The sequence below is a fragment of the Zonotrichia albicollis genome, chromosome 16 (assembly GCF_047830755.1).
Source record: "Zonotrichia albicollis isolate bZonAlb1 chromosome 16, bZonAlb1.hap1, whole genome shotgun sequence".
Classification (NCBI taxonomy): domain Eukaryota; kingdom Metazoa; phylum Chordata; class Aves; order Passeriformes; family Passerellidae; genus Zonotrichia; species Zonotrichia albicollis.
Window position 1 is genome coordinate 7090747 of NC_133834.1, and position 22809 is coordinate 7113555.

Here is a 22809-nt window from a genome sequence, read left to right on the forward strand (position 1 = left end):
CAGCCCCGGCAGCCGCCACCGCCTCGGCCCAGCCGCCCGCCCCTCTCATGTGACCCGCCGAGGGGAGGCGGCCCCGCCCGGCCCCTCCGCCGCCACCCCCGCGCCGCAGGGTCGCGGCCAGCGCCGCGCTGCTCATCCCCCTCAGCGCCCCGGCCGACCTGTGCGGCGGAGCGAGGTCTCCCGGCCGCCCTTTGCGGTGTTCCCTCCCCGGCAGGTCCCGCACGGCGCGGCCCCGCAGCGCCCAGGCCCCTCAAGCGACTTGCCCGGGGACTGTCGGGGGTCTCCCGGGCGGTTGGGAACGAGAGGAGCCTGGGCCGGGTCACTGGGCTCGTGCCGGCCGGGGTCGTGTTTTGGGGTCTGCAAGAGCCAGAAAATGTCTGCAGAGCCCCTGACTCTTTTGTGGAAGTCTAAAGACTCTTTGGGGAATTCTAAAGGGGAGCGGGAGGAGACTGGAAGGTGAGGGTTGAGTGGCCTGAAGCCCTGCAGTAAAGGGCCCGAGACATCTGATGTTTCTGCAGGTTTTCTGCTGGTTTCTTGCTCCTTGTTCTTGTATCCGGTGCTGGGTGCTCCCCTTGCCACAGAGGTCATGGAGAGCCTGGTGAAGCAATGGGACTGTGCCCCTTGGGCCGTGCAGGGGTTTGTGTTGGTGAACATTGCCTGTGTGGGTAACAGAAAGCACTCTCCTCCTTACTGCCCTAGGAGCCAGAGCATCTGTGGCATTTCTTTAGTCTTCAGTGAAGATCTTCAGTGAGTTACCAACCATGGGAGTCAGGATATGAGCAGCCTCCAAAGTCTGTAAAGGTAAGCTGAAGTGTACTGGCACACATCACTCTTCCTTCCTTCCTTCCTTCCTTGGCACTGCCCCTTATTATTTTTTAAAAACCGTTCGTGTCAGAATTTTATTCAGAAAGGAAGCTGTGGGAGGAAAAGGTCAGCCAACAGGAAAATATCGGGTTTTTCATTTTCCTTTTGTAGGCTGGCATGGGACAGAGCACCGTCTAGGAAGCTGTGTCAGGAGCACTCACCTCTTGACACGGCTGCTAATAGCTGGTTATTACAGCCCATTTTGCTGAGAGCTGAGGTTTGCTTCTGACAGCTGCTCTCGTGATAAAGTGTTTTACCTCATCCAAAAATCATAAACCTTTAAAATACTCCTCATTGTCATTCGTATTTGAAATTAAATATTGTTACGAGTTTAGTAAGTTAGTTATAAAAAAGGATATGATTACATAAAACAGAAGCATCACCTTGGTAAGACATTTATTTTGAAATTATGTCTATAAAGTGCCGTTAAAGGATGGTTTAAAATAAGTCAGTGCAGATGAACTGACAGTGGGCTCTGAATATTTTTGCACACTGAGCAAACTGTTATTTACATTAGTGGGGAATCTGGTTCATGAGAAAAATTCTAATTTTATAATCAATCACAGATTGTTTGCTGTCATTTAATTTATGCTGTTTTACACCTTTATATAAGGTATATGTTTTTATTCATTCCTTCCTTCCTTCCTTCCTTCCGCCACTTCCTATTCTAGTCCAAAATACAAGAGGCTTATCACTCATTCCATTAGCAGGGGAGAGTGAAGTGTGGAGAACAGTCCTCCTTCCACCCATTCACTGCAAAATTCCTGTTGACTGCATGAAAGAAAAACTAGTTTTAAAACTCTCCAAATTCATAGCAAAGTGAAAAATTGTTAAGTGATGCAAGGAAGATATGAGAAATGTCTGTCCTAGTTATATGTGACCAGTTGCAATATTTAATAGAAACTTCTTGGTGAAATCCAATTCCAAACTCATGAGGTATGGAAAATGCTCTTTATTATACCTTCATTATTAACTTGAATAGGGAAGTTTTCAGTGTTTTGCTGAATAAATAGCTTACTGTGTTGGCACTCTGGAATATATGTCATTTAATACCTTCTCAGGAAGAATCTCTTCTTTTCAGCCCTGCTTTAGTAGGATGACTTATTAATGATACATAGAACAAGAGAGTAGTGAAATTATAGTGTTCTCTCCAAGGCCTTTGTGTGTCTTTGAAAGGATGGCAGATATTTCATTCATGCTGTGTGTATCATACACTTACTTTTGCATGGGCCTGATCCTACAAGTATTCAAAACATAAAATTTAAATCTGTGTACAAGGTGCTTTAGTGGACAAAGCTGTTCAATCTGTAGCTGAGAGGTGCCACAGAAACTTTTAAGATCAAACCTTTCACCCTGTTGCCTCATTTTCCTGTGTGTAAAGTAAAGCTCATGTCTGCCTGTAAACCTAACTAGGTCAGGAGTAGATTTTTTTTGAAATTGTGTAAAATCAAGTAAAGAATTACAGTCACAGTTCCAAGTTGTAGCTATAGCAGTTCTACCATAGCAGAGCTCCTCCCTGGTTTTTGGCAATCCAACAGTGACACCACTATCATTAAATATGGGGTAGTTCCTTACCAACAAAGATGCCAGGAGCAATACAGGTTACAATCTCAGCAAATTCCAAGACAAACTCCAATAAATTATTTCCTGCTCATGGGAATAATTTTTTTTCATATCTACTTTGTTTTCTGGAATTTTGATAATTCTTTTGTTTTGAAGTACATATCAATTTTAAATTTGTTCTTTATATTATTGAGAATTTCAATCAACAGTTTTCTCAGGATTGCATGAATTCTTTTTCCTTCTTGCAGTGTCTTCAATAGTCTTAGGTTTATTTTTACCACCAGTATATTTTGCCAGTTTCATATCCACAAGTCTAACCTTCAGTGTTGGAAGAACTTTGTAGTCTGTCATTCATATAAATAATAGTCTAATAGAAAGTCTTTAGTGGAAAGTTGGGCTTTTTCCAAAACCTGCTGTTGGCAGGGTTGATTCCTCAATGATAAATGTGGTTACTTGCTGATTTTTCAGGTAATATACTTTGTCTTTTTTTCATTCTGTCTCTTTTTGGATAGTTCAGCAACTGTTCTGATTCAGTTTCCACTAAGAAGTAATTTATCATGTCATTTTTCATTTTAAGAGTTGAGGAGCACATCTGTTATGGCATTTGTCCGTATACAGAGAGTCAGTGAAGACAACTGAAACCCTTACATCACATTTTTGTGGTCTATAAAGCTCATTAAATATGAAGCCATTCCTGTGGGTTTCAGTTAGAGCCAGATTCCAAGAGCAGTGAATGAAAATAAAAACTTTACGATTATAGATTTCATAAAGTTTTTATTTCTAATCAAAAGCATGGGCTATGAGGATGTTCATAGTAGCATTGTATTCAAGTATAAGACATAAAATTCTGAATTTTCTCAATGCAGAAAGAAGTAAAGTAACTGTTGGGCCATCAGAGTGGATGTCAGTGTCAGCCACGGGGAGATGGAATAATGCTCTCACTGCTGGAAGAGTCACCTCCATGCAGGTATTCCTGTTTCTTGTGTAGGCAGGACATCACTCATTTGCAAGTGTGGCTGGGTGTGATTTCTGTTAGATCTGGTGAGATGGATAGTTACCCTGAAGGAAAACCGTTCATCTTGGAGACATGAACATCTGTACAGTCTCAACAATACATTCTTAGAGAATACAGATCTATACCAGAAATATAGATACATCTTAAACAGTACAGGTGTTGTGCAGTGTTTTATAATCTAGAATTGATTGGTTGATTTTGCAGCTTGCTCACGTAGATGTCTCATGTTTAGGAAAATGGTGCAAGCATTTAATTTCCTAAAACAACATCTTGTTGACAGCATCACTGTCATTGATACCCAGCCATTATATTAAATAATACTTTTGTTTCAATTCTAGACAATCAAACAGTTTTTATTTTTTAAGAAGCATTGCTTAATAGTTTCTATGCAGGAAGGTCTTAGACCATCAGCTTGTCCTTTTTTTCCCCTATTTTTTTTTGTCTTTTTTTTTTTAATTTATCAGTACTTGAATAATCTGGTATTCTTAAACCCCTCAGGCAAACTCTTTGACTTCCTCTGCCTGGCAGATGTGTTTTAGCCATGTATTGTTTCTTAAAATGTTTATGTTGTCACACTGTTCATATTTTTCTCAGCTGGAAAAACATTTTTGTAGAAAATCCTGTTTGCTGGTTGTCTCAAAGGTTTTAAAAGTGCTTGTACCTTTCATTTAGGCCAAAAAAATTTTACATGCAGGTATTTTATATTGCTTTGGGGAACATCAAAGCTAAAGCTTAGCAAGTCAAACATCTTTTATGAATGGTGCTTTTTTTGTATGGATAGGAAGCTAGTTCCATTAAAACAGTCAAAACCCCCAAGAATAAAGATATGTCTCTTCTAAAAATTTGGCAGAGGTTTCTCTCAGATCAACTTTGAAATCATATCCTGAATTTTATTTGCAGTTCAGTTCCTATTCTTGACACATTTGAGGGTTTGTGGGTTTTTTAAGATTTCTAAATGAGCTTTATCTACCCCTAGCATCAAATATTACTGGGTTTGGAAGGCAGTGGTTGTTTCCATTGTGTAACACTGATAGGGCCCCTTATGAGTCATTGAGGAAAAAACACCAGAATGTCCCAGTCAGGAAAACAAAATGCATCAAAAATTGCAAAGGTCCATCACTTCTGTAATTCTTCTGATCTGAAATACACTTTGCATGAGAACTTGTTCTACCTGTATTAATTATGCACAGTACTAGACACAAGCAGGATGCTTTCTAGCATGAAAGCTGGGCCTAAAATAACAGAAAAAGAGGACTTGGATTCAAAGAACATGGGCTGAAACAGATCATGAATGGAATTTTGCATGAAGCTGGAGAGGGTTTTTCTATCTCAGGAAAGTGAAAGAACTTGATGTAAATTAACTCTCAAAGGAGAGTGTGCTGATTAAGGCCAGACTGTTCCCACCCTGAGAAGTAGCCACAGTCTGAATTCCCCTCTGCTGGCTAGCTCCAGCTTGGCATGGTTAGATGGATTCTCACACACCACCCTCCAGTCTCAGCAAGGCTTGGGAATTGAAAATTCCTGATTCATCCTACAGTGGGAGCCTCAGCTGGGCTGCAGACCGTGCATGAATCCTGCTCTGGCTGCATGCACATGGATGGGAGCCCCACAGTTTCTTCTCCTGCCTGAAGGAGCCTCCTCAGCCAGGTCCCAGTGCACCAGGGCTGGTGTCCCCTGGCACAGGTGGCAGCCAAGTGACAAGCTGAGCTTGCTCATGACACACTGTGTTAGAGGGGTCACGCCAGGTGCTCGTGTTGATTCACCAGTGAGTGAAATGCAATGGCATATCTCCACGTGAGCTGGCTCAAATCTTGCTGCTGGCTAGTCAGCAGTGCACAAATCTGGGTTTAATAAACATGGAACCATAAATTCAGACAGGAGCAGGAACTGGCAACTAATGATTTTGACTTACTGTGGCCTCTGAGCTGTTTGTGCAGCTGTTTGTGAAGCCATGCTGTAAATCAGATCACTCAATCCAGATTTTTAAAGTTCTGTCTAATCCAATGATTTTTAACCAGAATTGTTCCATCGATTAAATTCATGCTCTGGACCCACAAACAGTTGCATTGGCACAAGTGCAGCCCTGGTAGACTGTGACACACAGATGGTGTGGAGAGAAGGAAGGGTTTGTCTGTGGGGACAATATCCCTGTGTAATTATAACCTTACCCTGAACTACAGACTCTCCATCAATTTCACTTTCTGATCCCTCATGCTCAGCCCTTCTCAAACTGAGCCTGTACTCAGCCTTACATGCTAGTTACATCTCATCTGTGCAATCCTAGGTCATCTAATGGAAATAAATTGATCAAAATTAAATGTGAATATGTATTTGCATTTCTTCAAAGTTAGTGAGCTATGAGTTCGGACCAAGCTTTATCCTGGCTTTTTACTGGCAGCAGGAAGACAGATGATAGCAACTCTAACATGAAAACAACTCACCAGTCCTTGTTTTTGAGGGTTTTGGGTTTTAAAGAACTTTGTACTGCCAAGTTAAATTTCTACAAAGAATTTCATGCCACATTGCCATCCAAAAATTAAATTTATTGCATCATGAAATTGCAGTTATATACTGCTGAGAGTAGGCTTTCAGCTTCTCTCATAGGTTATTTTTGAATATACCTGTTGAGTCTAGGGATAGGGGATGATTCTTTGTTAAAAGGTGATGTGTAATATTTTAAATTCTTATGGTCTCTAGCCAAGAAAGGTCCCTGTTTATTACAGCTGTTGCAGTTAGAAATAAACAAATGGGTCTTAGGCAGAAAAACATTACTTCAATCCTTACCCTCTCATGGTTATATGTACTGCTTTATACCTTTCATATCCTCACAGATGTAAGAATAATCCCATACACATCTATTCCAAGTAAAAAGGTTTTGGCATCTTCTTACCATAACTGAAGTGTAATTTAAAAAGCAGATCCTCACCTTAATTGTCTTTCCCCTGCTGTATTTCTCTTTATGCTCTTAAAGAAAGCAAAACTTTACTCTAGGCACAAGAAGATGTTAAGCAAGGGAGAGTCGAAGTGAAAACTTGGCAAGAGCTAAAACAAAGAATTTTTCCAAGGAAATGGAGGAGACAGGTCAAATTAATTCCTTATGTAACTCCATTTACCTCAGTACAGTTACAGGAAGGATGAATTTGGTACCTTATACCTCTGTGGTCAGAAAAAGATTTCTGTGATCTCAATCAGCACAGTATAAAATAATAATTCCTAAGAAACAGAATTGTAATTTAAGTCTGGTAGAACTGCCCTTGTTATTTTTAGTCTATTAATATGATTGTAAAAGAACAATGTGTCTGCAGAACAACAAAAAAAGTCTTCATAAAAAGATTAGTACATGATGATTTGTAGCTTACATCCTTGGTAACATTTTTTGTGGAAAAAAGGAATTCATGACAGACTGCTAAAATGGGCAGGGACAGCAGAGACAGATTCTCTTTCTTGTATGTTCCAGAAGCTTTTCTCCAGTTTGCTGCATTGCAACTTCAACTTTTTCCCTCCAACCTCATCCTTCTCCTCTGACCACTCCTAATTCAAATTCTCCTTTCCCTCAAGACTGACTGGGTTCCACTGTGTGTGCAGGGGCCTCTGTGGCCTCTCTTTACTGATGAGGTTTTTTAGGTTTTTCTCCTCAGGCAGAAATATTCAGCCCCTTGGGACAGATAAAGGAGAGATGTTTAATCTCCACCATAATTTCTTTTCAGATTTTAAATTTCAATATGTTTAAATTTGAGATGCTTTAAAATAATGTAAATTCTCTGTGAGAACCCGGCCTTCATATGCCAATCTGTAGTACTGAAGTGTAGCTGTACCCAGAGATTATTTCCATTTTAAAAACTTATTATGAAACATCATCCTTGCCTCTCCTTCCCCCTGCCAAATTCAGGAAATATTTTTAATATCAATGTTAAGATCTTTTAATCCAGTAACATTAAAGCATTCATGTAATGTATTAGTGCAGTGAAATTTAAGTCAACAGTCTGTCTTTTTTATCCTTACCAACTTGCAACTATCAGTTTTAATGCAGAGGAAAGTGTCTGTGTATACAAGCATAGAAAAGATGTGAAAATACAAAGGCATTTATTGAAAACAGACAAAACCAGGAAGATGATAAAATAGCAGAAGGAAGTGGCCTCACATATAAAAACTTTTGCTTTGTATAGCAGAATTTATCACTAAAAGCTCTGGCTGGCAGATTGCCATGCTTTGGACTAAACAAGGAATGTAACATAAAAAAATTTGACCTAGTGTACAAAACACAATAGAAACAACAATGTCCTACAAAGTGATTAAATTAAACATTTTTTGTTTCCTTTTAATGTGGATCTTTAAAAGTTTTGTTATATTTTCAAATAGCAGAAATCTTATTTGCACAGATGCAAGCTCTCCTCTTAAGGATGTCTGCATTGATCAGGTGAGCCATTCAGCAGGATATATGAAATTTCAAAATATCCAAATTGAACAATGATGATGGAGTTATATTTTGAAAGCAAATAATTTTATTTCAAAATAGTGGAACCATTAAAGCATATTTTATAAAAAGTTACATTACTTCAGTTTTAATGCACAATGCTGCTTAAGAAAATGTGTACTCCTCAATGTTTTCACACTGGCTAAAGAAGATGTTTTTTAAATAGACTGTGTTCTCCATTTCTTTTTATGTTTGTGGAGAAAAAATTGAAAACATTAGAGAATAACAGTACAGTTATGCCTGAAAGACTTTCACATAGCAGTCTTTGAAATCTGCTGGTGATGGAGAACACTTCAAGAGCATGAGGATCTGGATATTTAGTTCAGTTATTGTACCAGCTGAGAACAAATGGATTATTTTGTGCAGGGGTGTTCTTCCCCCTGCCTGCATTCTGCTGCTCCTGCTGGAAGTGCCATCCAGCAGGACATGGGTAATGAGCACAGCTGAGTTCTCATGACTAACAAAACCCTGCCCCTGCTCTTCCTGACAGCTTTTCCAGAGCTTGGCAGTTAATGAGGACTCCAAACCTGAAAAACAAGGTGGCAGATAACTACAATTAAAACAAACTGATAATTTTTTCAACGTCTTAATCACATTTGCAAGATAAATACACTGCCAAGTACTAGTTATGTTCTTAAATATTGTCTCATTCACAGTTAAAACCTTTCCATCCTGTTGACAGGAGTGGTTATCTCCTCCATACATTAAATTAATCCATGAAGTATTTCTATGTGTTTCTTATATTTGAATCTCCAGTATCCTGATTGTTTCTGTGGAATTTCCATCTTTACTCTGTACAAAGTACACTTGCCTGGCAGCTCTTTTCCTAGCTGCTGCTCTTTCCTGAAATGGTTTGGACTTGCATAATTTGTACAAAGCGTTCTCTTCTATAAATGTAATTTTAATTTTGTTTTAGTAAAGTTGGGATATTCTGATGCAAGTTAAAAAGAGAGAAATTCTTTGTATTCTTCAGCTAAAATAATGAAATGCTGCCTTGAACCTATTAGAAATGAGGTAATATTCTTTTTATTACATTATGAAACTGCAAGTAATGACAGATGAATGCAGATAAATCAGTATTCTTAGAAATCTAAACTGCTAATCAATAAAAGATATTACTCCAGAATACTGACCATAGGCAGCAGCAATGAGTTGAGCAATATCTTTACCACAATGGGATTTTGGAAGGTCTGTACTAACTCCAGAGAAACACAACAGCAAAGAAAGGTGTGCTTTTACCATGCTTATTGCAGCACCTACAGCTGCACACTTGGGGTGTGTTTCCATTCTTTCTGCTGCACTTTTAATCATTTATGGGAAGCACTTGGGCAGGAATATATCCTTGATCTAAACAAGCAGATACTAATCCGTGTATATGTTTAAGTGTTTATATATAGTTAGTGCATGCAGTCAGGAAAAGTACAATTTCATATTTTATGTTAACAAAATGGTCTTTTAGCTCTAGATCACAATGTTGGAGGTGTGCTGGGAGCATGATGAGCAAAAGACTCCCTGAATGCTGCTGCAAAGCTGCTTGGACATCCTACCTTGGTTTCAGTCCAGTTTTGAGCAGAGCCTTGTCCACTCACATTCCCTTGGATAACAGGAACTCTTTCATTTCCTTACAGGGCCCTTTAGTAAAAGTTTAGACACAAACTCCACCTTTGATTTTGCAATCTGCCTCCATTGTTAAAACGATGTCTCCTCCCCTTCTGCTAACAATCAACAATTGTTTAACACTTCTGTAGTACTTCTTTACCATGATAACAACAGCAACTTTTTGAGATGTCATTTAACATTTATCCCTGAATAATTGATCAATAGTAGTAGATAAAAATATTAAAATTATGTTTAACTGCAGCTCCAACAGCAAGCAAAGTAATACAAGACCCAGAATTATCACAAATGAACACTGTGTAGCTGAGAAGGAAAGAACCAGAATTTAATACTACAGGAAATAAAAAACTTACACTTCCTTATCATAAAAAGCTTTAATACCCTTGTTCACAACTACTTTGACAGTTCATGTAAGAATATCTAAGATTAAAAAGCAGTAGTGAGCTTAAAGCTATGTAAAAAGTCTTATCAAAAGCTGTTATCAATTTAATCATTCAAACAAAGTAGCAAATGTTACCATTTTATAAACTGGAATTCCCAGGAGATTTCTCTAAGAAGACCATCCATATGCTATAACTTTAGACTTGCTGTATTTTATTATTACAATTGTCAGATGATAAATTCTGTCTCTTTTTTCCAAGATAATACACTGAAAGATGGCTGTTCTGTGAGGAGTACAGTGTTTGGAATGTATGCAATAAATTTCAAGGCCCTTCAGGAACATGATATTGTCTCAGTTGGGATGGCTGAGAAGATTCACATTGACTCTGCTGTGCACAGGGCTGCACTTTTAACCCAGGCTAAATGGAATGATATTCCCATAAATCACCAAGTCCAGGCATTGCAGCTCAGCTCCCACAGACAGATCCTCAGCTCCAGAGCTCTGATTAAGTCAACAGGGCTGGACATCAGTACTGATCTTGTGTGATTGGATTACAGGATTGGAGCTGTGATTTGTCCTACTGAAACCACTCTAAGGTACTTAAACAGAGAAATCCTACTATCAGATTTCTTTCCTTATTGATTACACTTTCTGAAATGCAAAAAAAACCCCCAAAACAAAACAACAACAAAAACCCTCAAGCTTGCTTTTTCCATGTAGCATTGTGATAAGGTGCATGTAGGCCAGGAAGGACAACAGAAATACCTCTAGGGGAATAATAGTAAAAGTGTGATTTTCTTTTTCCACAGAAAGGTTGTAAAATATTTGTGCTTTTTTTATTTCCTCTGAGCCCATTTCCAGTCCTTAGTTAACCCTACCCTCCCTATGTGATCTGAACTACTTCACAATTTCTATTATAAAGGCAAATAGGTTGCTTCTTGTCTCAAGTTTTAATTCATACCTTCTCATCCCATGTTTCTGGCAAAATAACCTATAGAATTCAACCACTAATTTTTCAAAACACTTTTTTTAAATTGATTGATCTTTCTGGTTTTTTTTCTCTCAGGTTTGTATGTGAGGCTGAGAGGAGTCACCTTGTGTATCTCATTACTTTACCCTGGCTGGAATATCTGCTAGGAGGCAGAAGAGCCCTCCCAGGCACATCACCTGCTGAATTCAACAAACACTTGTCAAAAACAAAGATTGACCAGAAATATTGTCACTTATAAAAGCATTCTTTTATACTAGCTATAGTAAAAATAGCCATGTATAAAAGGGAATCAAACCTTTGGACGGTGCTGTTTCAATAGAGGCCTTCAAAAAAAACACTTCCTATGTGATGAAAGAGAAATGCTCAAAAATCCCTTCAGGAATACCTACAATTCCTTATGGATACCTAATGAAAATATATTAGAACTGAGCAAGTAGCAAAAAAAGCTTGATGAACTGACTGTAACAAAATATCCAGTGATGAAAAGCTCTGCAGACTTTTCTTGCCAGCTCTGGCAAGTAAGTAGTTTTGCTAAATAGAAGGAAAGCAGAAGATACAGCTATCAACTGCAAACGAATGATTATAAACCAGAAAGAAAATGTGGGGAAGAGCTCTGAAAATTATGATTGACAGTGACAACACAGACCAGACAGCTTTTATTTTAAGCAACAGATTGTTGGGAACATACACCGTATATCAAAGTGAAGGACTTGAAACCTGCTGTAGTCTGTACAGATGTTCTCACTCAGAAAGCAGCTAGAGGGAACAGAAGATAAAAGAAGGCTGTCCAACTTCAAAAAAGGTTTGAATTTTCATTCTGTTTTGACAAGTTTTTATGCTAGTCTCTGATTTTTAGTGTGGTAGAAAATTCAGCACCTACAAACCTGACCTAAAGTGAGAAACACCTGAAGGGGTACAAGCAAACCCTTAAGAAGGTGCTATACAACATCATGAAATAGTTTTTGTTGTTTTAATCTTAAATGCTTTTATACAGAAATTGGAAATGCTGTAACTGTTGTAGCTCTGGAGCAGGTCATACGTGCTTGCAGTCAGCAGTACCTGGAATGCAAGGCTGAGATCTAAGAGGCCATTGAGGAATCCCTGCTGCAGAAAATACATTTTTATGATACAAAGCGAGGCAGGATTACTGAGCTCAGAAGGGTTATTTGTGAATAACTTCCAGCTAAAGTGATTAAGGGCTTCAGCCACTAGCCCCAGAAAAAACCAACAAAGAGCATCAAAAACATCCTGCATGTCATTGCTGCTGGCTTTTTGTTCAATGAGCAAGAGGTCTGTGTTGGTTTTGGTCCTTTGCCCTTGGGGGCACTTTTAACAAAACATAATACTTGAAAGAATTCCAAAATGTGTTTGTTTTTTTTTATTTTCTTTGAACTAGAAGGTTAAAGATAAATAAAGGAGTATTTTGATATGTCTGAAAAATACTTGTGATAACAAATAGACAAAGCACTTCCTAACGTTCAAGACTTAAAAGTGCACTTTACAAACATGCCACAGTTCTTGATAGCAAAAACCCCATCCAATGCCTTTTCTTTTTTTTTAATGTAAGGTAAAGCACTCCATCCTGTTTTAAAAAAATCATCTCTCTAAGAAATGTGAATATCTTCAGCAGAATCTTTGGTACTTGTGTTTGGTTTAAGGTTTTGGGGTTTTTAAATTTTAAGCTGCTACAATATCTGCCAGAAAAAGCAAGAGCCAAGAAACATGCTGAAGAGATAAATGTTGTGATGAGTGCAAATTGGTAAGAAGTTCCTCTGGCAATCCCAGATTTGCAGAGAGGAAATTTGGGCTCCTGTACAGATGAGTTGCTCTTACAGAATTTTACAGTATGAGATGAACAAAGAGACTACCACAAAGTCATAGGCCACCAACCTAAATCCAACTTCAAAGCATTTCAGATCCTCATAGGAAGAGATTGGATATGCAGAGTAGCCTGCCTGAGTTTATTTGCAAAAGTATTCTGAGTTCCTTAACATTCTCCATTGCAGGAATCATACCCAATATATAAATATATGTGAAACTATTGATAAACCATCTGAAAGTGATGACAACATGAGTAATTAAGGCTGTGTCACACCACTGTCACAGTGGGTGGCTGGAACATCTTGGGCAAAGGTTACAATTTCCTATTTCAGGATCTGCCATACAAATTCCAAAAGCCATGAGGAACCCACAGTGATGTGCAGGGAGCACTGATAGCACTTTCTTAGCCATGAAGGTCTAGCCACATGCCAGAAATTTATAGAACTTTATTACATATTATATTCAATTTTTTCCTCTTTCCTTTATTTCTGTTTAAATGCTTGTTTTGAGGGGAAATATGATCTCAGCATTCATTATGAAGAAAAAAGTGCACATTAATTTTGTACTCAGAGTATCAGCCTGTTCTTCAGGGCTGCCAATACCAGTTCTTTTCAGAATACAGCTCATAACAATAACATTCTTCCTCAAAACTATCACTTGTGGCAGCAAGGGATCCCCAGACCAAACAGAAACTAAGTTTTTTGAGTCTAGAATCAAAAGGTCACCTGATAGCAGCTTTCAGAAGAGAGATTTCTGAAGGGTAAATGGCTCTTGTTTAAAGATTTTTAATGTTCAACATTTAGCAGAGGTTACATGTTTATTCTGCTATTAATGGGAATATTTCATTCCACGGAAACAAAAGCTCTGGCATATCTGTTAATATCATGGTGTGCAGAGAAACACCCAGCAGTGTTTGTCCTGGATGATGCAAGAGTTGCTGTGGCCATTGCATGTATTTACCATGGTTTGCTTTCCCCTTTAAAATGAAGCTGTGCTGTAAGATTGGAGCTGGTTATTGAGGAAATATCTTGAAACTGCATTGAAAGCAATTGGCTTGTTAAGGCTTCTCACTAAAATAAAGTGTGTAAAAAGAATGCCCATTAATAACTACTGGTGGCTGACACCATTAAACTAGCTTTGAGTTCACATACCAGATTTCCAAGCTCAGGTGCAGGCATAGAGCCCTTTTATCCTCACAGAGGTTTTAAATTTGTTTGGTTTCTGTAAACACACATCTCCCAAATTGTACCTCTGGAAAAGCCACTCCCTGTCTGACTTCACCTTGGCAGAAACACAATCTCTTCAAGTACAATTTATGCAGTGGAAAATTGGAATGAGAAGCACCAGAACTACCTCTTGTCTTAAAAAAAAAAGATTTTTATTTCTGTTTTTAAATAGCTTGACAAAACCCATCCATTGGTACTCTGAGTTCAAATGTAAACAGTTACAATACATTACTGCTGTGTATTGATTTTGTACATTAACCTATTTGCAGTGACAATCCATAAGACAAGGCAAACTGAAATGCACTGTACCAAGATGTACTAACTGAAAATACTCCAAAGACTGATGTGGAACTCCCTCCTGTGGTGTGAGTGAGCAGCTTCACCCTCAACAGCTCCCGGCAGCTTGGGCAGCACTCCCCATATTCCAAAGCCTCTCTTCAGCTTTCAAGTCTACTGTGGAAACTTCTCTCCCAAGTTAAAAGTGTCACAATACATTTTTAAAATACATACAAAGTTGTAAACATCTTTCTCTGGAACAAAAAAAAAAAAAAAATGGTTTGTGCCAGCCTTCTCCACCTCCCACATTACAATAAAAATAATAATAATAAAAAAATAGGGCCAAAGACCAAGGCCATAGACTGAAATTGTTCTGCAGGGATGACATCACAGTTTACAGGAAGTATTGAGTATCAGCATAAAATTAGTCAGCATCAGGTAGCAGAACACATTTCCAAGAAATGGTTTCACTCAACTTCAAGTGATGAATCAGGCACTGAATATTTGATTTCCCTACTTTTAAGAACAAAAGCTTAAATTACATTTAGGTATTATGTTTGATAATAGCTAAAATTGACTACAAACAGAAAATGAAACACTGATACTTTTGCAAGTTTGGGTTTTGACCACTTTTGCTGTCAGGTTTATAGCAATCTTCCATGAAGAAGGAAAGGAATTTGCAAAACAGACTACATATATAGAGATCACACAAATAAAATAGACCTTTTCAAGGCAGATTTTCTTTGTGGAAGTCCCTCTGGTCATTTTCTAAAATGTTTTAGCTTTTAAATTGATTTCATCATTAACCATGAAATAACCATCTTAGTCTGAATCTTGTATCACTACTTCCAAAAATACCAAGATAATTAAGATTTTGGGATGCAGTAGAGGATTAATTTCAAAATAGGATTTGCTCTTACCAGTGAAGGCTGGTAAAGGATAGCATTATTCTAGCGCTTCTGAATTTATTATTCTTGTTTTCACACTGTCAGGAGATTGATATCTATGACCTTGTAATTTAAGTATGACAGTTGATCATAAATATCAGTACTTTTATAGGCAACATTTGCTTTGTTTTAAAGTTCTAGCAAGTGCAGCTCTTCCTTGAGGATTGGAGGCTCTGCAGTCTAAAAAGGGTTCTCCCCCCACCCCCAGTTACTGGTTGTAACAGAAACAAGTGGCAGAACACATTTTATTCTGTGCACTTTTTGGGGGAAAAAAACAGGTTTCAAAATATTCACCTACTCTTTAATGTACTCTTCAATTTTTTGAAAAGTTACACTAAGTTCTAACCTTGATGTGTTTTATAAGCCCCAGATTCTAGCTGCAATTCTCAGCTGTCAGAGGTACCACATACTCGAATTAAACACTGGATTTTACTGAAGCAGCTGTTTTGAAGAGAAAAAAAGCAGAAATAACTCACATTGACTACACACTGCTCTGTCAGTTATACCACCTGTCATACACCCTGATGAGAGACTATGGACTCTTACATCTCTACATGGTTTCTGTCAATTTGTTGTGCATAATTAATTACAGGACAATGTTTCTGAGGTGGAACAAAATATCAGCATATGCTTATGCTGAGAAATTATAGGGAGAGAAATATGTGCATGACCAGGCCATAAAAACAAAAGGAGCAACCTGACAATAAGATTATATATTAGGAGTACATACAGGCTTGCTTCTTCCAAAAATGAAATGTGTATACCTGTAAGGGGCAAAGGTGATGAGAAGGAGAAAGGAAGCAAACTTTGGCAAAGTTTAAGAAAGTGCTGTCTTTACAGTCCTAATAATAACTTCAAAAAAAAAAAGAGAAATAAACCACAAACAAACAACAAACCACCAAACCTCAAACAACAACACTGAAAAAGCAAAAGGCTAAAAAATGTCTACAGCTGGAACTGTCCCCTGGTCAGGCTGATGCAGACATAATAGCTGGGATTGCACTGGCTAAAAACCACATGGAGAAGAAACAGCACCATCTCTACTGCATTTTGCACTGTCAGAAAGTAAAAAAGCATTTGCATAAGCATCCCAACATCATACTGTGGTAAAACAATTTTTATCTACATGCAGAGCTCTGTGCACACATTTAAAAGTATATTTTCTTTTCATAGCAGTACACCACATAGGAAATTTTCACTCAAGTGTAACTAGTAGGAAATTCACTTAATATGGAGTATTTTCTTATTTCTTTTCTAATGGCAGAAATAAAACTTTACTATGTAGTGCAGGAAGGATCTGGACACTAATCAATGAAATTTCAGCACAAGTTGTTTAGTAGAACCCTGACATTTTGCTTAGAAATAACCTCTTCCTAGAGAAGGATGAGAGACAATACAGAAATATGAAGGCAACTCTTGGTTGAGTATAAAGGTCCCTTACCCCTACTAAGAATGTTATTTTTCTGTACTGTAATAATCATCTGAGACAGCCCTAACAGCACATTAACTCAGGAAAGTTTTCCACATTGGACACAGTGAAGCCATGAAACTCCACACAAACCAATTCTTGGCCAAGACACCTTCCATCTTTAGAGATGAGTTAATATCAAAACATCTGTAGGAAGAGAACAGTGGCCTAAACCACACAGTGTTAGATTTATCTATAGTTTCAAAGGATGGATGCCATCCTTCAGGTTCCTTATTCTCCCTCCAGACAGGAAAAGCCACTGAAACATTGCCTCGGTCAGGGCAGCAGTTCTGGTAGTGCAAGAACAGTGCTTCCAATCCATGGCCTCCCCAGGCTTAAAGTGCAGTCTGTTACATGAGATTTTAACATACCAAACTATGCTTTATTTGAATTTCAGAAGGAATGTTCAAGTTAAAAATTACCTTTTAGGTTTTAAGCAATAAAATTCAAGGCAAGGTACATAAACTATCTTAAAATGGATTGAATCCACTTATTTAAGTATTCTTTCTATCTTATGGTCAATATACATATAATACACAACAAACATCCATCATTTCACTTAGCTGTATTGTATTTAAAGTGATCCTGTAATAAGTAATGAAAGGCCACACATTCAAACAAGACTTTGCTTAAAACAGGACTGTATTAGCTGGACTGTGATATGTAGCACAATTCAATATTCCAAGATCTCCTCCTCCATAGGGCTCGTCATCGATAAGGAGAAAACCCTTGGCACTCTGCTGTACACACATTTAAATTCTAGTTTATTGGTGGTGTCTCTCATGTTTCATTTCCTCCCCTTTGAAATCACCATGAGAAAAAGGTGCATTAAAAACTGTGGTTTTATGCCTTTAGCTACTCCTCTTGCCTGTTAACTGACAATCTCACCTCCCAGTTCTAGTACAGAACCGTCGTTCCCAAATGACACACAGCAGAGAATGTTCCAGGCCAAGCAGTCAGCTGTACAAACAAGGTCTCAAGTAACAACTGCAGGTACAGCTGTGCCAATGGATCCTTTGTACAGGAAGTCCAAGCACTCAAGTTTTGGGTGCAGAACTGTGTGTGTGCACATTTTAAAGTAAGGCTCACCATACATGGAGGGTATGGCTGTACCTGTGGAGCTGCATAGAGATTAATATGGAGTTGCACAACGTTGTCTTTAGCAATCAAGCCAGCTTAAACAGGCTCCAACCCCTCCCAGCCTTCATTCCTCTACCCTCAACTCTGCCAAGTGTTTTTTGGGTCAAGATACAGGCAGACAGCAGCTTAACACCGTGACTCCAAGCCACAGACGTTTGGGGAAGTGTCTGTTTCTGGTGTTCTGGGATGTCAGATCCACATCATTCAGGAATCTAGAACCTCTGCAACACCACGTGTTAACCTGTGTTAATACCACTCACTGTAAGGCTGATAAATTACAGCAGTGGAGATGAGAGTGGATGGCTTGACCGAGAGGGAACTGCTGCTGTCAGAGTAATTACTTATGATACATAATCCAGTATTCTTTTGGGGCTTTCAGTCACTTTGTGACAGGTGATTGCATGGTCAAAACTCTACAAGTTAAGCAATCATTTAAAAGCACACCAGGGAAAAGTTATTTTCTAAATGAAAGTAAGTGGCTTTTCATCTCTTTTAGTATCCAAAAGAAACAATCAGCCAATGGGGATCATGAAAACACAATGTATCACTTAACATAAAAAGTAATATATCTTATTTTCAGCACTCAAATAAGATTTAAAAATTTCAGCACTTCTCTCCCTAAGACTCATAATCAGCATCTTATCTTCATAATCAAGGACTTCTCTACATGTGTGCTAACAGTTCAATAACCACCACACTGGAAACTACTGGCTTTCCAGCTAAGTTCAGTTCAAACTAAGTACAACATCACTTCTTCTCTTTCCAAGATGAAGCAAGACCAGCTGGCAAAAAGGATACCCAAAATGGATGTGTGAACCACTTTACTCCACATTAAGTCCTCACTTTTAAGTCAGAGTCAAGGGGAAGCTGAAAATGCATCCTAACCCTCACACCAATACCTCCCTCTTGATGTGAGCCTTCAGAGCACATTGAGCTGATCTACAGCAATGCCCCTGCTGAGGATTTTGGACATCAAAGTTTGACCTACTGCAGGATGAGTTTCTCCACTGAAGTGCCACCAGGAGCCTATTCCTCAAAATTCTATTCACCAGCAGCTCTATGGATTCCAGCATTCTTGCCCTGTTCTTTGGCAAACCTGTCCCAAAGCCAACAGGCCCAGAAGCTGTTACTGTACTTCAGCAATAACAATCACTCTTTCAAGGAAAAAGAATTGTTTCAGAAAGTTGTTTACAGTGTCTATTGTAGCACAATAAAGCTCACAAGGCATTGTTAAATTAGAGCAGTACCATCCTTGGAAAGAACACTGCTGACAATTATGCTGTATTGAAGACCACCCTCCCAACAGCTTTCCAGTTCAAAGTGTTTTAAAGACTGATACATCAGCTGCTGTTGGTTCAGAGCAGGAATTCAATTCTACAAGAAACAAGTTTCATTGGAAATGGGTATAAATAGTAGTAGCCAGAACACTCCACTAGTACAAACTCTATAGAAAACAAAGGATCTGTGCTAATCAAACCAGGTTCTAGTTTAGTGTTATCAGCAGACCTGCAGAAGTCCCAGAGTCTGAAAATTATGAAGTTCTTTACACTCAGATGCAGCTATTCCTTACAAAAAAAGTCTTCCATCAGCCAGTTTAACTAGCAATTATACAACTATAGTTTTTGCTTCAGCTAATTCTCACTAAAACCTGAACTGCAACTTTGTCTCTTTTATTTTCTGCTAATATTAAAAATAGTCGTTATTCAAATCTCAGTACTTTTTTACCTTCACTACTGCATACCAGAGACCTGCTAGTGCAAAAGCTAGCACAGAGATTACTAGCTGTATGATGTGAAAATTATTAGTCACATACTGTATATTCATAAGCATTTGCTCATATCCAAGTGTTTGCTCTGAAGATACAAGGTTTAAGCAACAAAGGAAAAAAAATGGTTTCTGGTTGTTTGAGAGTCCCATAGCAGAGTTGTTCAGAGAGGCAACTGGATTAGAACAGGAATCAGGAAGTCCACCAAGCTCCAATACTTTAAAAAATACAAACTGCAATTCATTCTCCTTGCTACTGCTCATTTCTAATTCCAGAAACCACAGGTTTTTATTATACTGCAAATTTCCCAGCCAGAATTGTGCAAAACATACAAAGTTGTCTCCTGGGCAGCCTGAGCTGAAGTCTCCAGAGATGCTACAAGCTTCTTCCAGCCAGCCCGTTACTGAAATGCCACCAATGCAGTGAGAAACCCTATGGAGATTGTCTTTCCCAGGAGAAAAATGCAGATGAAATGAATCCTTCCAAGGAGCAGCTGCACTTGAGTTCGTCCCTGCTGATTCACTGAAGCTCAGAGGCATTTCCTTGCCAACAGAAGACAGAGGTATAGTATTAAAGAGAGGAAAATTCCTGGTGTTATGTAATTCTTGTAAACTGCTACTATGATTTTGAGAACTGTCCAACATGGAATGCACGTGTGTCAGATGAGCTGCTGGCTTGTGGTGAGCTGGGCCATTGTCACATACTCGTTTCTGGGTAAAATCTTCTTTCTTCATAGTCCTAGAGCACACGAGCACAGCTTTGATGCTTCACAACAGGCTGGATTTGAACAAGAGTGACTGACTCTAGTTGCAGCATACAGCAGAAGCAGCACACCAAGTCACAAGTCAATGGATCTCAATATGGACCTAAAGAGAAAGAATGCAGGAAGTTATTACACTGCTAACCCAGTTTCCTGGTTCCCAGTGCACGGAACCAAAACAAATTAACAATCTTTCACATAAAGAATAAGCCAGCTACAGAAAGTAACAGTTGTCCCAGCAGACAAGTCTCCCTACAGGCAGGCTGAGCACATCCAGAGGGGTAGGAAGTGTGCCCAAATACCAGCTGCCCGTCTATAGTTTCAGTTTAATCTGCTACAAGCTCTCTTTTGGTGACAGGCATGAAAGTGAGTCAGCAAAGGAGCAGCCAGAGAGATTCGCTGTGTAACAGCAGCCTTTCCCTTCACCAATGGACAGGCTGGGGCTGATTAGAGCATTAACATGGAAGGTTACTATTAAAGTAATCCTGAATTAATTAAGTAAACAGAAGTGCAAGCTGAAATCAGACACACAACACTGGAAATCAACAAAAGCTTCCCGGAGGGAACAGGTCAGACTGGCTGGCCCAGCACAGTTAGCGGGAATCAGCTGTAGCACAAAGGAAAGCTGGTGCTGTTCCAGCAGAGCCATTCTGTACCAACACTGATAACCAGCAAAGGCAAGGCTTTTTCAGCTGCCAGGGTTACCAAGCTACGTGTACAACTCCTGGCCATCTGGCTCATTTTCAAGCTTCAGAATTTTAGGGCAAATCGCAACAACAAAAATAGGAGATGCCACATTTTGACCTCTTCCCATTTCAAATTACCTTTTACAAGTAACAAACTCTAACCAGACTTGTTTTTCAGCCCTTGGCCACTGGCCAGATGTCAAAATTTTCATTACAGCTATGTTTACAAGGAGAAAGAGTGTCTGATCCTGGCTAGAACAGATGTTTGTAGCGACAGTGCACAGCCTGTTCCTGCTGCCAGTTAAGTTAAATATTTTATTTCATCACAAAAGCAATGAAACTCCAACCCTACAACAGGTCAAAGCTGTGTTAGAGAGTTCCACGTTTTGTAAAAACAGGCTCAAAACAGGAGAGACACAAATTCAATCTGAAGCATCTTTTTTCATGCAATAACACTAGTATTTAAAACTGTCTGCATTTTCTGCGCTGCAACTGTTCTTGATTTCAAAAAACCTCCAATCAACCGATGAAGGAAATTGTTTTCTCTGCTCCTTACAAGGTGTCAGGACCGTGCTATAAAGTGCACATATTCACGATTTATTCCCAGTATTTAAGTCAGCTATGGCTTAGGCAAAGGCACAGCAAAGCGTTTGCTGCTGACGCGCAGAGCGAGCAGCCCAGCGGGGCACTCGTCCCCGGCCACCGGCAAGGGCAAAGCTCCGGGGCTGCGTCCGTGCAGAGCCAAGCGACACTGCCGGTGACACCGGGCACGGCACAGCCCCCGCCCCGCCGCACCGACGGGCGCTCCTTCGGGGGCGCTCCGCCGTTATCGGGGAGCGGCTGCGAACCGCCCCCGGGCCCGGCCGGTGACACCGGGACACGAGCCCGGCCCGGCCCCGCCGCCCCCGCCCACCTGCAGCCGCACGTTGAGCATCATGGAGGCGACGATGTAGAGGTAGGGGAAGTTGATGCGGAGCTTCCAGGCCAGGTCGAAGAAGATGAGGAGGGTCCTGGTGAGCCCCTTGCAGAACACGCCGTAGGACCTGGCCGCGGCCGACTGGGAGAGCCTGGCAGCGAGTGCGGACAGAGCCGCCGCCATAAACCCGCCCCCGCTCCCGCGGCCGCGCCGCGCCCGGGCGCCGCCGCCGCCTCCCCGCGCTGCGCGTGCCCGCCGGGCGGGGCGCGCGGCCGCGCGTCAGCACCGCGCGTGCGCCGGCCGGGCCGGGCCGGGCTGCCGCAGCGCGCGGATCTGCTGGATGCGCATGCGCGGGAGGCGGGCGGGGCGGGGCCGTTGGAACGGGAGTGGCCCCGCCCTCACGCACCGCCCCTCGGTCCCGCCCCCTCTGCCGGTGCCGGTGTCCGTGCCGGTGTCGGTGTTATGCTTGCGGGGCCAGCACGGCCCTCATCGAGTCCCGCTGCTGGCCCTGCACAGAACGTTCCCCAGGAGTCCCGCTGTGGGCCTGAGAGCGTTGTCCGGACACTTTCTGTCAGGTTTGGTGCTGTGGCCGCTTCCCTGGGGAGCCGTTCCAGCCGCGCCGCCCCCTTGGGCAATGTTCTGCTGCTGACACTCGGCTTTAACCTCCCCTGGGTTACCGTAATTCAGCTTGTTTTGTGAGGGGCTGAGCCAGGTGTGCTCTCGGGCCTGCTCAGTGACACCTGCACTGATGGATGTCGTAGAATGATAGAAGGGTTTGGGTAGAAGGGCCTTTCAGGGCCCCCAGTCCCACCCAGGGACACCTTGCACTGTCCCAGGTTGTTCAAACCCATCCGGCCTGGCCTTGGACACTGCCAGGGCTGGGACAGCCACGGCTCCT

The 22809-nt window shown here is 40.5% G+C and overlaps 1 protein-coding gene and 1 long non-coding RNA gene across 2 annotated transcripts; one reads left to right on the forward strand and one right to left on the reverse strand.

The window, feature by feature from the left end:
* LOC106629403 (uncharacterized) lies at positions 1 to 14566 on the forward strand. The gene is made up of 4 exons (XR_012582846.1): positions 1 to 801; positions 3294 to 3394; positions 10982 to 11708; positions 14223 to 14566. It is a non-coding gene; the product is annotated as an uncharacterized LOC106629403 (long non-coding RNA).
* Positions 14084 to 22194, reverse strand: SMIM10L3 (small integral membrane protein 10 like 3). Its single transcript, XM_074552637.1, has 2 exons — positions 21909 to 22194; positions 14084 to 20415 (listed from the first exon to the last, which is right to left on the reverse strand). The coding sequence occupies exons 1-2, from the start codon at positions 22092 to 22094 to the stop codon at positions 20395 to 20397; spliced, it is 207 nt and encodes a 68-aa protein (XP_074408738.1). The 5' UTR covers positions 22095 to 22194; the 3' UTR covers positions 14084 to 20394.
* Positions 22195 to 22809: the final 615 nt, after the last annotated feature.

Bases quoted from the DNA above. Each gene is read 5' to 3' on its own strand.
- SMIM10L3 (XM_074552637.1), bottom strand. From the start codon at position 22,094: ATGGCGGCGGCTCTGTCCGCACTCGCTGCCAGGCTCTCCCAGTCGGCC. The intron at 20,416-21,908 runs GTGGGCGGGGGC...CTTTCTCTTTAG, and splicing joins TGCTCAACGTGCGGCTGCAG to GTCCATATTGAGATCCATTG.